The sequence below is a fragment of the Heloderma suspectum genome, chromosome 1, assembly GCF_057233095.1.
Source record: "Heloderma suspectum isolate Gila_16-S chromosome 1, 16-S_ref, whole genome shotgun sequence".
Lineage (NCBI taxonomy): Eukaryota > Metazoa > Chordata > Lepidosauria > Squamata > Helodermatidae > Heloderma > Heloderma suspectum.
The window spans coordinates 13,766,819-13,783,975 of record NC_139458.1 but is presented as its reverse complement, the minus strand read 5'-3'; the positions used below and the strand labels follow the sequence as shown (position 1 = coordinate 13,783,975).

Genomic DNA, 17,157 nt, shown 5'->3' with positions numbered 1-17,157 from the left:
CACATGCTCAGAGGCTTACCAGCATGGGAACTGCCCCAATAATGAACGTAAGCAAGCATTATGGCTCTCTAGGCCCCTCTAACACTACAAATGACTTGGTTATACTCCTGGGGCCAATTCCACCCCTAGATGGTCAAAGGCTGATAACAGTCTGCTCTGCCGCTTGATCACTAGGGGGTTGACATTTACTTATGTGATGTTTGTCATTACTTAAGTGCATACTTTAAATGCGATAGCCATATAAGCAAGCACACAACGTTAAAAAGCTGCCAATGAGAGTCAGAATTATTGCAACCACTCGCTTACACACACACACACACACACACACACACACAGTTCTTTGAAACCAGCCTGAAATCGGTTTGAAGAGGAACTCCTCTTCTAGGTGATGTATTTTCTCACTTTGTTTGTACGTAACAGCCCAGAGGTGGGCTATTACCTCTTCCCCCTGTGCGGGAAGATTAATCTCTCTCTTTCTCTCTCTTTCATTCTGACCTGCCTGTCGTGCAGATCATGTTTTAACTTTTCTACATAAAACTCTCCACTCCATGCACCAGCTTTAACCGTTCACTTGTTTTCTCTGCAAGTTAGGCTATTTGCCTTTGTCTCAGCAGAAACTCACTTACTTAAACTTTTCTGCCTTACACTAGTCCCAGTGACGCACATTTGGGATAGGCTCTTTTTCACCTTCTAGTCACATTTTCTCATCTTAAAGAACTCTTACATTACTGTGGCTACTCCACCCCCAGGTAATAAGCTCCAGGCATAATCAGCTGCTTCCAATTCACCCTGGGGGCAACCACAGCCATGCTTTTCCGGGGGGTCTGGCGCCCCCTCTTTTTCTTTCCTTTTGTCCTCTGCTTTTCCCTTCTCTCTGTCTTTGCCCCTGTAAGCTATTGGGAACCACACTCAGTATCATTTGGAGTTGCAACTGAGAGTAAAGACGTTTGCAAATACCACACAGTATTTAACAAATCATAAAATACTGCTCCTCCAGGCTGCATGGTCAGGGCCCATCAAAATCAAGGGACAGGCATACCCACACATGCAAAGAGTTCTAGGCCGCCATTTTTGCACCAGCAACTCCATGCTGCATGAGTTCTGGCAGAGGGAAGTCCAAAAGTGATAGATCAAACTCAGCCTGCTGTACACTGAGCTGACTACAAGCACAAACACACAATCCACAGCAACAAGAGTTCAAGGCTATGAAAAGCCTCACAATACTGTCCATGGCAAGTCTCTGACAATTCAAAGTTCCAGTCCATGTGCAGCGTGTCTCTCAAAAGCCCAGATGATGATGGATCCAAACAGAGGAGGCTTTGGGCAATGAAGACGGGATGTTTCTAGCAAAGGCTCCTCACCTCTGTATCAGCTTAAGGGGGAAGGTGTGACCCAACACCCCTTCCAGATCTTTTGACAGACAAGGGCCTTTAGCCTTTTAGCAAGGCTTCTGACTAAACAGAGCGGCACGGCTCAGCTCTCTAGCCGTGACGCTTTAACTTGGGCAACCTTTCTCTAAATCTTACTCTGCCTCTGTCAGGTTCTCACCAGACATCTTCTAGCCTCCCTCTCCCTCTCTAGGCTAAACCAGCGGCTAGGGAGTTGGGTGACTCCCCCTGGCTCCGCTCTGGGAACACACAGAGATAAGCTCACACAGACTCTGACCTTCTAAAAACTGAACAGGCATAAACTCTTCTGGGCTCCTTCTAATCAAATCATGGCTATAACATACAAGGCCTTACTACATCGCTGAAGCTGCCTTGACGTTATGTTCGCTCTCATAACACTTAACAACAACAGAACAACAATTGTGCTTTTAGACACTCCTTGAACAAGGATTAAGCTTTGGGGGCTATCAGTCACTAGACAGGCTAGCCGAGGACATGACACCCACACACTCTTCTTCTTCTCCCTTAACCCGGCTCACAGCAAAAAAGTGCCGAACAGGGAGGCGGGGGTCGCTTCATACTTGCGTTCTTTGCGCAGCCATCAATCTTCTTTGGGAGGCGGCGGCGGGGAGATTTGCAGGACTTGAATGTAAAGCTTCACAGTTTGTATTTGTAAATCCCAAATTCGAAACAAGACATGATAAAATACAGGGCAGTCAAATCTTTGCCTTGTCAGAGGCGACAAATAACTCAGGTCAGCTTTTTTCGCTGGAGTCTCAAACAGGAAAACGGTCTTAGTTTACAATTTTAACATCACGGACAGCGTCAGCCAGCTGGCTACACAGATCCCTGTGTATCTGGAGACAGCTACTACGGTATCTTCTTTTCCTTCTCAATCAGGTTGGGTCTCCCAGCTTACACAGTTTGTTTGCAACTTCCAGGAGCATGGTAGTAGCATTTTCTCGATATCTTCAGCGCACACACTCAGGCAGTCCAACACTGGACACCTAAATCAGTGAGATTTCTTCATTGCAGGGAATCCCACGGCAAAAGCTTAATGGTTACACTCTTCAGAAATCATATAGCTGATGGTCAGTAGCTACAGGCTCTATGCAATTCTAGAACAGTTCAAAGTTAAACACGGTTAGCTTGATAGAGATCTTCAATGTGGTCTTTCCACTTCATTCTGCCTTGGGACCGTCCTCTGGCGCACTTCCCACTCTAAGAGGTGACTAGCCCATGCTCTGGGCGCACTGATTCTTCACCTTTATGCCGTTCCATGTCTTCATCTTCTCGGTCTTCATTTTCGGTTTCCGCTTCTTAGGGGTTTCATCCCAATCAGGCGAGGTGATGAGGTTGCGCACCCCGGAATGCTATGGGCAATTCTCCCCCTCCCCGGCGTACCGGGCTAACAACTACTTCTTCGGCTTCACGCTCCCACGCAGGCTGGGCTGTCCTGCAACATTTCTCTAATTCACAGCCTCAGACCTTGCTCTTTTCTCAGCTCGTCCTTGGGCTGTTCTGCTGCTTCCTCTCTCCATTCCAACTCCTTCTGCCCGACAGCTCCTGAAGTCGTCAGCAATAACGGTGCTGGAGGTCCCGCATGCTGCTTCTCTTTAGCTGACCACTTTCCCAGCTGCAGAGATGCTAACGCAGTTTCCAGACCCACTGGGGTGCAGTCCTCTTCGACCTCTGGCCGTGCAACAGGGCCACTCAGGACCGCCAATTGCTTTGCGGCTGGACCCCACAGACCCTCCCGTGGCCAGCCTGGGAGTCGGTTTAACATGCCGACCCCCTGATCCTCCTCCCCTTTGAATATGAACATAGCAGTATTTTTGGCACCCTGCTCGTTGCACCAAATGTGTCACCCCGACCGTGTGCATTGAACTCTTTGGTTAGAAGTGCCAAGGTAGTGATAAATCAGACTCAAGGAGTCTGCTTACAAGGAGACTTTATTGAGTAACTTATAGCCCACAGGCGTGCCCAATGGTTGGATCAGACAGCTTCTCTGAACTGGGGCCATGGGGTCAAATGGGTTTTATGCCATACATGTCAGCAATGAGGCAGCATGACACTAGCAAGCACCCCTAGGGTTCATTCCCAGAATAGGCCAGAAGTGTTTGGTTCACAAGCACAGCCACCTGTAAAAAGACTTCGCTTCCCAGGTACATCAGAGATAAGACATTCTTCTCGTTAGTAAGGAATGAGCTGAGAAGGCTGTTATTGGCCCTTGACTCATCTGCACATGCTCAGAGGCTTTCTAGCACAGGAATTTCACCAATAATGAACTTAAGCGAGCATTATGGATCTCTAGGCCCCTCTAACACTATAAATGACTTGCTTACACTCCTGGGGCCAATACACACTATTATTCCCAAGTTATAGGGAGGGCAGGGAACTGAGGGGCAAACCAGATGTGGTGTTTGTCATTTAATGTTTTTCTTATGTCGTCTACTTTTCCTTTAAGAAATATCTGGCATGGGGAGTTCTCCTCTTGCAAACACCAAACACAGGCTATTTGTTAAAGAAAAACCCACTAAGGGATTTGCCATCCCTTCTCACAGCAGAAATCAAGTCCTGAATTATTAATAACATTTTAATACCTCCCAATAACCAAAGCTATCTGGATGGTTTACAAAAGATTAACACCTTAACACTACAATATACAACATAATATAAACAACATTTACATATAAAACAATTAAAAGCAGTAAATAATAGAAATCCTGGAACAGGATAAAACATCATATGCTGTCAAATGCCTGGCAGTAGAGGAAACTCTTAACCTGGTGCTGAAAGGATGTCAATGTTGGTGCCAGGCAGACCAGTGTTGGTGCCAGGCAGAGTATGCCAAAATTAGGGGCCACCACCAAGAAGGCCTTCTCCCTTATTGCCATCCTCTGGACCCCCCTTGATGGGTAGGTTCATACTGGGAGAGGTGCTCCATCAGGTATTGCCCAAGAGTGGATGAGCCTGGGTGCCCCTGATCTATATCACGGGCACCTGGGCTTCAGCTGTTGGGCTGTATATAAGCCTCAGCTATTGGGTGGTACAGAACTGTAATACATTTTTTAAAAAATCTAAATCCTACTTGCCATCCACCAGCAGTCATGCTTTCAAGTCTCAAACAACTTTACAGAAATCAACATGTTTAGGAAACTTGTGTGGTACAGCCCTACTGGGACTGCTGTGCCACTTCAGAAGGTAGGTGGGAGACTGCTTGATCTCTCACATCTCTCACTCTCACACTGAAACTCTCTGCACACAGAAATCCACTATGTCAGGGAGTCTGACCTAGAACCCTTCTCTCTGATACGTTACCTTTCTACATGCAGGGAGCACTCCTTCCTGTTATCTGCGACCTGAATTCTGAAGAGCTACACATGTGTAAACTAGGGATGGGGATGTGCAGGAGGACCTGGCAAAGATACATCTCCTGAATCTATGCAGCTTCCATGACTTGGCTACACCCTTGGTATACACAAAGCTGATTTGCAAGCATGGAGGGGGAAATACTCCATGGTGCCTTATTTTCCCCTCTGCACATCTCTGTTGCAGGCCAGGGGGATTTGCATAAGTCTCACTGGTGTGGCTTGTCATGTGGTGTGAACCCAGCCAGGGTGGCTTGTTGCTATGGGTAGCAAACCACTCAAACCTCTACAACAGCCCATGGGTTCTAAGTGGCTTGTTACCCATGGCAACAAGCTGCTCTAGCCAAGTGCACACGACACGACAAATTGTGCTGGTGAGGGTAATTATGCAAATCCCCCCCAGGCACGCCACCATTACGCGCGGCAGGGGAAGTAAGCCACCATGGCTTATTTCCCCTCTGTGATCATGCGAACCTGGTCCCATTAGGCCAGTCCGCACGATCACAAGGTGGTTAATAAGCCAAGATGGCTTATTAACCACCCTGCGCCTGCTGGTTGGGTACCGGCCGGATTTACATAATAGCCTCAGCAGCACGGCTTGTTGTGACATCCAAACCTGGTGAGGGTGGGTGATTGGAGTGTTTAACAAACCACCCAGAACCCATGGCCTGCTTTAAGGTTGCTAAAAATGCAATATACAGACTTCTGTAATTCTGACAGATACTGTCCAATTATTCATTCATTCAATTCAGATCCCATCACATGCTCCAAAAAAAAGCCTCAGGGTGGCTTGCAACAATTAAAACAAATCAAAGCCAATGTAACAAAACGGATTGCAACTGAACAATGGGACTTTCTTCTCTATAGACATGTAGTCTATATGCAATCCTATGGGCCTATATCCAGGTAAGTGTATAGAGCAGGGCTGGGCAACTTTTTCAGGTTCCAGGGCCACATCCCCATGTGGGGAAGTGGTAGGGGGAGGCGTGCTGCCACCTGTGGGCAGGGCCAAAGCAAAAGGTGAGCTTGGACATGCCTTCTCTCTCTCTCTCTCCCCCGCTCCCCCCTTCTCTCAGTTTCTTTCTCTCCCATTCATTCATTCATTCATTCATCTTTCCCATTCATTCATTCATTCTCTCATTCACACACACACACACACATCGCAGAGCCACAGTAAACAACCTACAGAACCACAAATATGTAACTGTGACTTTACCTTCATGTCCAACTTGCTAGTACTGTTTTGGCACGTGCACGCTGTAACAATGAGGTGGTGACAACGCTTGTGCACCACACACGTGCAAACTAGAAAACAAAAGAAACACAAATAAAAACACGGAGACAGTTGGCGAGAAGCTTCAGAAACGAAAAAGGAAGAGCAAGATGAGATGTGCCTGAAACAATTTGAAGCTCAACACAGCTATTAGGTAAGACACGTGATCTGACTTGTTTTGGAGAAGTCCAATGGATTTTAACAGGACTTAAAGTTAAACTAGATGTGGTGTGGGTAGGGGTGTTGGAGAAATCCACAACAGATTCAAATGAGTTTGGATTTCTATGAATGCAACTTGTGGATACTGCAATGGACTGACTTTTCCCAAGGCCCACAGATTCCATAGACTTTGCAAACCAGTTTAATAACGTAAGAAGAGCCCTGCTGGATCAGACCAAGGGTCCATCTCATCCAGCATTCTGTTCACACAGTGGCCAACCAGCTATCAACTGGGAACCCACAAGCAGGACATGAGCACAACAGCACCCTCCTGCCCAGGTTCTCCAGCAACTGGTGTACATAGGCTCACTATGGTACTGGAGGTAGGACAGAGCCATCATTCTGTAAGGTTTCTTACCTTACAGAATTGTACACAAATTTAGTCATACAAAAATACAAAAAATATTAAAAACACTGACTGAAAATGTGCATTTTCCACCATAGGCTAAACTGTGAAAATGTGGATTTGGGAGGATTTGCGCAAATGTACCTTTTCAGAAGTGCACATTTGCGTAAGTGTGCACTTTCCAATGCAAATGCAAGTTCATGAAATTCAGAAAAATCCGATTCTGTCAATGAGAGGATGATGGAACGAAAGGTGGCTGACAATCCACAAAACTCAGATGGAAGAGGTTTAACGAAGTCCATACTTCTCTAGATGTGGGAGTCCCATAACTCTCTGCCTTCTGTGGCTAATAACGTGGGGCGGGGGGGGGAGCTGTTATTATCCACAGAAAGGAAAACATACAAACAGGAAGGCACCTATATTGGTAATACCTGATAATGTCTATGTTCCATAAGATCGTCTAATTTCTTTTTAACTTAATCTAAATTAGTGGCTGTCACTGCATCTTATTCCATAAGTTAATTATGCACCCTGTAAAGGGGAGGGGGAGACTAGTAATTACTCCAGGACTATTCAGAATAAATTCATTGTGGATTGCAAGCTATGCCATAAATGACCAAAAAAAAAAGTTGCAAAGACATATTTACTAATATGACCTCGGTCTAAAAACCCGACACATTTATATCAGCACGGGCATGATCCATCGAGAAGTACGCCTGCCCAACTGCCATTCATTTCATCAGGGCTTGCTTGTGTGGTGATAGAAAAAGATCAACTTGTAAACTATCATTTAATTAAAGAGATAAGGCACTGTACCTTGGCACTGGTATCCCTGCTTCCCAAATACTCCCCTGTTGAAGATAAAACAGAGACAAACACATGACTCAGGATCAGATCACAGTCACACAGCTCAAATCAGGTCAGGTTCGTACACGATGATCCAAGAGCAAAATAAAAGCTGAAAGAGAGTGCCAATGCATATGTAAATGCTGAGCTCAGGCAGAGATGCTCTTTCTGTGGTAACCTGGCTGTCCTCAGAGTCAAAGCAGATTCACACAGTCTTCGCTAATCAAACTTTTTCTTTTTTAGGAATCATACATTTTTAAATGTCAGTTGTTTATTAGGTCTCGGTATCTCATTGTAGCTGCTTTTTAGCTGTTTTAAATAGTTTTTCAATTTTATACGTTGAAGTTTTTATATTATGTTTTTATTATGTCGTATTTTGGGGTTGTGGTTTTTGTGAACCATCCAGAGAGGTCTGGCTGTTGGACAGTATAGAAATGAAATACATGAAAGGAAAGTTCATAGGCTTCTCTCAGCAAGAACGGGTCTGTAACATACATTTAAACAGGGCTTGCTGTTTTTATTCTCCCTTGGAGCGATGCTTACCTTTCCCTACCTCCACTCTGCGTCAGACCGATGTACCTATTAGTAGTTCAAAAACTGATTGATTCTCATCTCTCTTTCCCCTCTCCAACCATTTTTCAGGCAGACTGACTAATGGTTTTTTTTTAAGTTTTAACAGTGCAATTACTATTCACATTTACTCAGAAATAAGTTGCACTATGCTCAATGGGCCTGGGAAGTGTGTAGAGGTTTACAGGCTCACAGTGCAATCCCATAAGTAAGATCCATCACATTCAATAGGGCTTCTTTCCTAGTAAATGTGTTTAGGATTGCAGCCTAAGTGTCACTTTTTTTAAAAGGTCAAGCTCCACGAAAACCAGTTCTGCTAGCTTGCATTAGGATTTGGCTGTGCACAGCACTGATTGGCTGGCGCTTGCAATGTCCCAACTCATTCCCCATCCACCTCCACCCCACATCCCTAAAACAGTTCTGCAACTTGATTTTCCTTTTTAAATAAATAAAGCAAGTGATAGATAAATGTCTGCTTATGTAAACATCCATCCATCACATTATTTTTAAAGGGGAGAATTGTGTTGCAAAATTGTTCCAGACACTGGGGAATGGTGGTGGTGGTGCATGTGGGGGGAGTTTTGCACATTGCAGGTGTCAGCCAATCAGCAGTGTGCACAGCCAACCTCTGTGGTAAAGCAGCAGAACCAGTTTTCACAGAGTTCAACTCTGGAGAATATTTATTTATTCATTCATTCATTCATTCATTCATTTCAATTCATTTCTATACCGCCCAATAGCTGAAGCTCTCTGGGCGGTTCACAACAATGAAAATCACAAACTACAACATAAAACAATATAAAATATGAAAGCTTAAAACCACAATATAACAGTACAACCAGAATAAAACCTAACAGCAATGCGCAAATTTAAAATACAGATTTAAAACACCAAAGCTAAAAGACTAGGAAACCAAAATGGTAAAAGCTAAAATGGAGAAGAATAGCTACATCTGTACACAATGCAGCAAACGCATTTCCACAATATCTGGACCACTCAGATTAAGGTACATTTGGATGCACCCCAATAGCTTTTGAACCAAGTTCAAAAACATGTTGGGAATCTTGCACCAAACACATTTCCACATGCACATAGGCAGTGGCTGTCCATGATAAACACTTCAGCCAGTCCCATAAGACCCCAGTTGCTTTGTTGGACTTCACTGAATTTTTTGAGATGAGCACCAATTCCTTACCTGCAAGTGGCTGTGATGACATGGCCTTCAATCGTATAAACCATGGATGGTCAACTGGTGGCCCATATGCCACTTTGGGCCTCCACAGGCCTCTGGCCTACCTCTCTTGCCTTACTCTCTACTGGCTTCAGCCTATTTGTTATTAGCACAGGCCTCTCATGCAAATGCAGATAGTGACTGAGCTCAGTTTCCAGACTCCTTTATGGAGTCTTTTGTTTCTTCCAATATGGTAGTAATGCAGAATTTTGTATTTGAAACAGACAATCATCCCAGAATTTGGCCCAAAAGCAATATGGCATTGGCCCACAGCAGCAGCATAACAGTCTGTTAAAAAAGAACCAGGATTTCTAGGAGGAATCCAGGACAAACTAAAGCAGGGGTGCAAAACTCGGGCCCAGGGGCCAAAATTGGCCTATCAGATGTCCCCAAACCACCCCACTTGGGGTCCTAATTTGGCCCTCTGAGGTTCCCTGGGTAGCTCCACCCCCTTCTCCTGGCCCCACCCCTTTTCCTCTAACCACCAATGGTTTGGTTTCCTGGCTGTTATGCAGTCCCATCCCCAGTCTAAAAGGTTGAAATGCCTCTCCTAAGGCTCAGATACTGGCAGTAAGGGCTTGAAGCCAAAATATTCTGGCAGTTTTTGCCTTCAGTCCCACCCACCACTGGAATGCAGCCCCCGAGGGCTTCTCTGAAACCAAATTCGGCCCTCATGCTGACAGAGATTCGACATCTCTGACCGAAGTAACAGTGGGGCTCCAGCAGCTGGAGAGGCACAGCACAGGCAGTAAGAGGCATATACTACTAACTCTGGAGGATCGGCCCCTGTTGAGCGCTGCTCTCCTTGCCGCCTGCCTCTGCTACTGCCATGCGATGCCTGTTGGTAATGCATAGGGACCACTCATCCTTAGTCGCTGGTTTGCTGCTCAGGGCAGTGCCAGCTCCAGCTTTTTCAGGGCAAGACTGCCTACATGGGCCCCTTCCCTCGGGGCATCCGCGTTCTCACCACCACAGTGAGAACCAGCTGCTCTTGTTCTTCGTCCGCTTTCTCATCTTTGCTCCCACTTGCTTCCTTGACAGGCAGAGAGCCAGGGAGCAAGCAGGCCGTGGCATCTCCCGCTCCTCCTTTTCACCACCTCCGTTGTCTGGGCCAGAGCAAGAGGCAGGTAGACAAGCAGCTTGCAATGGCGAAGAGGAGGAGCAACTCCAGGGGCCTCCGGTCAGTGGGCCCCTGCTGGGGTGTGGGTCCTTGGCACACGCCCGACCGTGCCTACCTTTGAAGCTGGCCCTGGGCAGTAGTCTCTCATGACTCAGCAGGCACCAACTCTGTGTGCTCTAGAGTTCTTATTGCTTCCCAAAAGCACTGCTAAAGAGGACGACAAAAAAGTGCTAATCTGCAAGAAGGGCCTAGCACATCAGGAAGGGTGGCACAGCTTGTGTGCTAAGGATCTGAGAGGAGAAAATATTCTTGTCTCCTTGGGGTCCTTGCTTGAGACCCCGGAGAGCCACTGGCAGTCAGAGAAGGACATTATATCAGCCAGACGTGGTATTAGGCAGCTTCCCAGTGTGGTGTGTTTCGGATTGGTCTGCATGACCATTCAGGGGTCCCTGACAGCCCAGTGCTTCTCACTGCAAAGACACTGACTTGCTTCCCACAATCACCTGGGTTGCAGCATGTGTTGGCATGTGGCGGGCAGCTTTTAAATATTCAAGCCGCAACCGTGCCTTGTTGTGTCATCTGAACTTGGTTGGAGGTGGGTTGTGCAAGAGTTAAATAACCCTTGCATAACCCTAAAACAAGCCATGGTTTATGCGAAGGTTGTTTAACCTTCGCACAACCTGCACCCACCGGGTTCAGACGACACAACCAGCCACAGTCATGGCTTGAATCTTCAAAATGGCCACCTGCATGCACCACAGTCCACTGTGGCTTAAATAAGCCATGGTGACTTATTTGATCAGTGGCTTATTTAATCATGTGAACTGGTCCATTCAGGATCCCTTCCAACTCTGTAACTTCTGATTCTAAGATTTCTGTAAGTAGAGCTATCAGTGCAGGCAGCACCTCTCAAAGACCTGACAATAGACAGCTGATGGCCAGGAACATTCTGCTGAGGTGTTTTAATGAGAGTTGGGATGGGCCAAGAAGGCACAGGCGATGGGCGGAGATGACTCATCTTTTACCTCCCCCCCCCCCCGCCCCTGCTCCCTAAGGAATGTGCTAATTGAATCTGGGGTGAGAACAATAGTAGAAGAAATCTAAATCTGTGTGTGTAACTGTCAGTCTCTGCTGAAGCTGGATCTGAAAAGGAAGCAGAGGACTGATTTTGCTCGTGGCAGGAAGTCCTAGGGCGTTATGGGTTCCCCTGTACATCTGGTGGGAAGCACGGATCTGTTAGAAGGTTAATGCTTAGCCTGTACATATGTGCAAATAAACCTGAACTCTAAGTATGTGCTGGAACCCTGAAATATCTCACCACTCAGACATGTGGTGCATGCACATAACAATATGATCCCCACCCTAAGAAGATGCACATGATATAATCACATATTCTTCCCCTGTTTTACCCTGTCTCACATCCCTCCCTTCCCCTTGTCTCAAATGTAAGATTGTAAGCTCCTCAAGGCAGAAACCTGTCAACCCCACCAGGCCAAATGCGACACAATGCCTTTCATGCAATTGCGTGAATTGCATTTGAAGTGTAAATTGCGGGCTGGGACCCTGGCCTATTGGGAGCCTGGCATGGGTAGCAGGGAGCTTTCGCCCCCCCCATCCCCACACACATTGTGGTCCACTCTGGATCAGGCCCCATGCTCTATGGATTAGGCAAAAACTCCCATTCAGTCCAATGGCAGCTTTTCCCACCAAGCAAATGGCAGGTGCAAAGGACCCAATTTGGATCGTTGATATCATCACCATCCTAAATTGGAGCTTGCTTTTTCAGATTAAAGCCGCGGTTCTCAGGGTGTCGAACTCTACCCTTCATACCACGGTCTACATCAGCCTTCCCCAACCTGGTGCCCTCCAGATGTGTGGGACTGCAGCTGTCATCCACTCCCAATCTACCTATTCAGGCACAACTCATTTGACACTTTCCCTCCCCCAAAAAGTCGGACAAGCCTGTATCTATCTTCCATTGTGTCCTCTCCTTTTGATTTGCAAAGAGAAGCGATTGCATCCAGGATTATGCCCAGCAAAGGGATGGAGTGGAGACAATGGCATGAGGGAAGACTCTCATCCAAGCCCATGTTTAAGCCGTCCTTACCAGATAAATTCCCGGCAGTGCGAGCAGTACGTAGGTTGCCGCAAATAGGTAGCCATAAACTTGTGCCCGTTGACTTGGTGAACCCGCCGACGCATGGCCCGCTGGCGCTTCCGGGTGAAGTTCTTAAAAATTCTGTCCCTCTGGAGAGTTCCTATGTGTGGAAAGAAAGTGGTTTAATTGAAAGAGTAAATGCTTTTCCTTCAACCTCTGCCAGTTCTCTTTTATGTGCAGCTGTTTTCCTTTGATTTTCAGCCACAATGTAGCTCAAAGCAATTCATCTTTAAGCGTCTTCATGCCCTTGATACTCCCTATCACCCCTTCTTTTGCTTTATCATGCTCTCTGCTCATCTACTGCCAATCTTCTGTCTAAACCCAGGATTCTGACCTCTGTGTGCAGGCCTCCCCCATAAAATCTGCTTCCTCTATCTTGGGGTGAGCAACCTCAAGCCAGGGAGCCAAATCTGGCCCTCCTGAGGTTCCAGTCCAGATGGCGATGCCTCCTTCTCTTGGCCTCGCTTCCTTTTCCCCAACCACCAATCATTCGGTAATTTTCCAGCTTTTCTGCAGTTTTCTCCCGTTCTAGAAGGTTGACATGCCTCTCCTAAGATTTAAGGTGCAATCCTATGCATGTTTAGACAGAAAAAAGGCCTACGACTCCCGGCATGCCCCAGCCATGCTGTGCTGGGTGGGGCATGCCAGGAGTTACAGGCCTTTTTTCTGTCTAAACATGCATAGGATTGCACCTTTAAACTAAAATATGATAGTATTTTTGTTATTTTCAGCCCCATCTCTTTTGTCTTTGCCTCTGCCCACCAGTGGAGTATGGTGCCCAAGTGGTTCTCCAAAACTGAATTCAGCTCTTGCACGGAAACAGGTACAACACCCCTGCTGTATTCCTTCTTTTTTTACCTTTCTTATGTCTCATGGCTCCTTTTTTAAATGACAAGCCTCTAGTTTTTATACATATAAAATGCCTAACTTGCTTTGAGAGAAAGAGAGAGAGAGAGAGAAGAGAGAGAGAGAGAGAACTATGAACCAAGAAACCCCCAGTTCAAATCTTGCTTCTGCCATGAACTCACTCAGTGGCCTTGTTCACACCACTCCCTCTCAGCCTCAGCTCTGCTCCCTGCAATGTAGAGATAGTAATACTGACCTGCCTTAAGACTGCTGTTGTGATTATTGTAACAATATATTTTTTTATTTTATTTTTATTTACAACATTTATATACCACTCTACATCCAAAGCAGTTTCCATAGCGGTGAACACAAAAGGCAAAACAGTAAAAAGACAACAAGATCAAAACACCATCATTAATATTATTTTAAAAAACAGAATGCCAATAAAAACCATGGCTGGTCAGTTAAATGACGCTTCCTGGAATAGAGCTGTTTTCAGGAGGCGCTGAAAGCAACAGCGTTGGCACCTGCCTGACCTTCAGGGGCAGGTAGTTCCAAAGAAAAGGGGCCACCACACTGAAGGCTTTTCTCTGGGTGGACTCTAATTGGGCCACAGGTCCACGTGGAACCACCAAGAGCATGCCCTCCGATGACCTCAGTGACTGGGCACATTTGTAAGGGAGAAGGTGCTTTCTCAGGTATCCTGGTCCCAAGTTGTTTAGGGCTTTGTACACTAGTACCAAAACCTTAAATCTGGCCGGTAGCAAATAGGCAGCCAGTGCAGTTCCTTCAACAAAGGGAACTTTGCTGAGGGAACTACATGATATATGTGTGAAGTGCTTTGAACACTCAAAGACGCTATACAAATGCAAAATATTTTATATTCACTATATAAGGGCTCTCACCTGATTAAAGAAACCTTAAGTTTCAAGTCACTTATACAATTCATTTATTACATTTGCATACAAGTAAAAACAACAGGATTCTCGGAATTCAGAAGTACTGCTGCACTGAGTGACAGGTTTTTCAAAACCTGTTATTAATTTCTTCCAGTTCTTCAGGAGGACTATTTTTAAAACCACCCAGTGGGTACTTCCCATTTCCGCACTGATGCATGGTTCCCGTAGGTGCCTTTACATGCGCTTGCATGTCACTCTGTTCCATGACTTGATTTGTAACCCAGTTCTCTTTAAAAGGAAAGAGGAATGTAATGTTTTCAAAACTGCTCAGAAACCCCCCCAGAGGGAAAGGGCCTGGGAGTGAATTTCTCGAGCGCTGAAGAGGAACATAGATTGGCACTTTGCATTTGCTCCTGTTGAAGCTCATGAGAGCAGCTCATGTATCTTTGGAGATGCAGTTGCTGCCTGCAATGGTGCAAACATGAGAGTGCACTGCTGCTCTTACAGTTGCTGCAGCCTATCCCTGGCCAAAGAGGCACAGCCACTTTTACACAGGAACATTGGAAGCCGCCTTATACTGAAAAATACCCTCGGTCCATCTAGCCCAGTATTGTCGGCACTGACTGGCAACAGCGTCTCTCCAGGGTTTCAAGCAGGAATTTGTCCTGCCATACCTGGAGATGCCGGGGATCGAACATGGGACCTTCAGCATGCAAAGCAGGGGCTCTGCCACTGAGCTACTGTCCCGCCACTTCTTATTTATTAGCAAGTACCCATCCTTATGATAGGTGCTGTGTTTGCATGTGTCTCTTTCAGTGGGCGGAGGGTGCTGCGAGGACTGTTTGTGGCTCTGTGGTTGGACACACCAGAGGCACTTTGCACTGCCCCCACAAGATCCCTGACCGCGAAGATGTCTCTGAACGCAGCACGTTACTACTTCCCATTGCCACTGAAGTGAATGGCGCCAAATCACTTATATGAAGAGCAGGCAATGAAGGACAGTATGGGTGGGGAGAGGTTAAGACCCCAGCCGGTGGTGTAGTGGTGAATTCTGAAGTGCGGGCACTCATCATGACAGTTCCCATTTCCACGCCCTCAAGGAGAGTCCAAAAATTCAGGCAGCTGGCTTGATCCATATCGACAAACCAGTTCTAGCAGTTTTCATCTCCATCAGGAGCAGGCCTTTTGTAACACTTTAATTGCCTATTCAAGATCAAACCACCCCAAAACACTCTGCATCACAACAGGGATAGCTCACAGCAATATACTGGGCTTGTTCATGTGACGAAACAGCCCACCATGGGTTATTTAACCCGCAATGAGACTGCGGCATGTGCAGGACGTGTGCGGACGCCGTTTTGAATATGCAACCCCTGAACGGGGGTTAATGTGTCATGCAAACCCGGCAAGCGTGGTTTGTGTGAGAGTTAAACAACCCTCGCGTCACATAACTTATACTCGCCAGTTATGCATGAGACAACAATCTCCAGGCAGTGGTTAGATATGTAATATGGTGCCCGCAGGTACCATGGGTCATCGTGCGTTAAATAACCTATGGCAAGCCATGGCATAGTTTCACTGTCATTGGGAAAATCCATTTCCCACCCCTGCTCCCCAGACTACTATGATGATTGTACCTAAGCTCAGAGGGAACAGGGAAGCCAGAGGGGTGCTGGCAAATGATGTCATCACCCCTGCTAATCCAAGAGTCCTGGCATTTCGACCCTGTGAGTCCTGGCTCCACTGTAACACTGACTCCAGCCATTGAGAGTAAACTCTGCTCCAGAGTGGCCATGTGTCCTAGGACACCCTCTTGAAGATGTCCTCTGTTTGAAGGACTGCCCAGTCCAAGTCCAGTTTAAAGACACAAAGCCATGAAAAAGGAGAGCAGTTATATGGAAATTATATAATGCACTGGGACAGAAGAGGACAAAGGAAGGATCCATGCTGGATGACATCCAAAGGGGCTGGAGGGGTCCCTACTGTTCCATTGATCTTGGCTGCAAACCTAGAAAGAACAAAGAGAAGGCAAAACCCCTAAGTGTAAGAGGCACATCTATTTGCAAGCTGGTTCCCATATTTACTAGCTTGTGAATCTCCTTTCACAGAGGAAACTATTCAGTCTGTAAATTATGAGATCCATCTAAGAGCAAGAGTCAGAATCTTCTGCAGTGAATTCCCTCATTCAGTCATTGTAAATTCTGCTCGCTTATACTATTCATGGAAAAGCTGCTCTCTCCCCATGTTTGTCTAGACTGCTATTGATCTCTTAAATTTACACTTTGAATAGTTTCTCCTAAAGGAAGGGGGAATTCATGAGTTGTGAAATATGGAAATGTGCTTGTAATTAAAATTGGTTGCACCTATTGACAGCTCTCTCTTCGTTGCACTCTTTCTCTCTGCAATCCTAGACAGCCTTATGAGTGGGTGAGGGAGAAGCATGAATTAAGCATTGTCAGGTCTTGTAAGGTGTAGACCAGACCTCCCTAGCCTGGTGCCTCCCAGATGTGCTGGACTTTACATCTGTAGTCCAACACATCTGGAGGGCACCAGGTTCAGACCGTTAGACACAGGAGGTGGAGCTTGGCAGCTAAGAGGTGGTGCCTGGCAGATTAGAGAGTGGGGGCAAGTGGGATACGGTTGGAGGTTAGTGGTGTTTGGCTTGGGCTGAGGAAGGCTCCTGGCTCGTTAGAGGAAGTTTGTGGCAATTCCAGGGAGTTCAGGGATGGAGTGAATGAGAAAACATCGCAAGTCCCCACCATCTTGATTCTGGGCTCTTGAGATCAGACACCTCCCCCTGGCGACCCTAAGATGAAGACTAAACTCCCAATGCTTCAACGTCAAGCCCACCACAGAGCGCACACAACCTTTTTGTGCATACATCAGGAGT

At 46.4% G+C, this 17,157-nt stretch overlaps 1 protein-coding gene across 2 annotated transcripts in view; it reads right to left on the bottom strand.

Moving 5' to 3' along the window:
• The window catches only part of PRKCH (protein kinase C eta), a 156,490-nt gene that overhangs the window by 89,369 nt on the left and 49,964 nt on the right, over positions 1-17,157 (bottom strand). For both annotated transcript variants that reach the window (XR_014788084.1, XM_084836590.1), the window contains exons 3-5: positions 12,472-12,622; positions 7,414-7,448; positions 5,976-6,064 (exon numbers count right to left, since the gene is read on the bottom strand). Coding sequence is in view for 1 of the 2 variants with exons in the window: in XM_084836590.1 (XP_084692716.1) it covers positions 5,976-6,064; positions 7,414-7,448; positions 12,472-12,622 (275 nt within the window). In the remaining variant the exon portion in view is untranslated. The remainder of the gene's footprint in view (positions 1-5,975; positions 6,065-7,413; positions 7,449-12,471; positions 12,623-17,157) is intronic.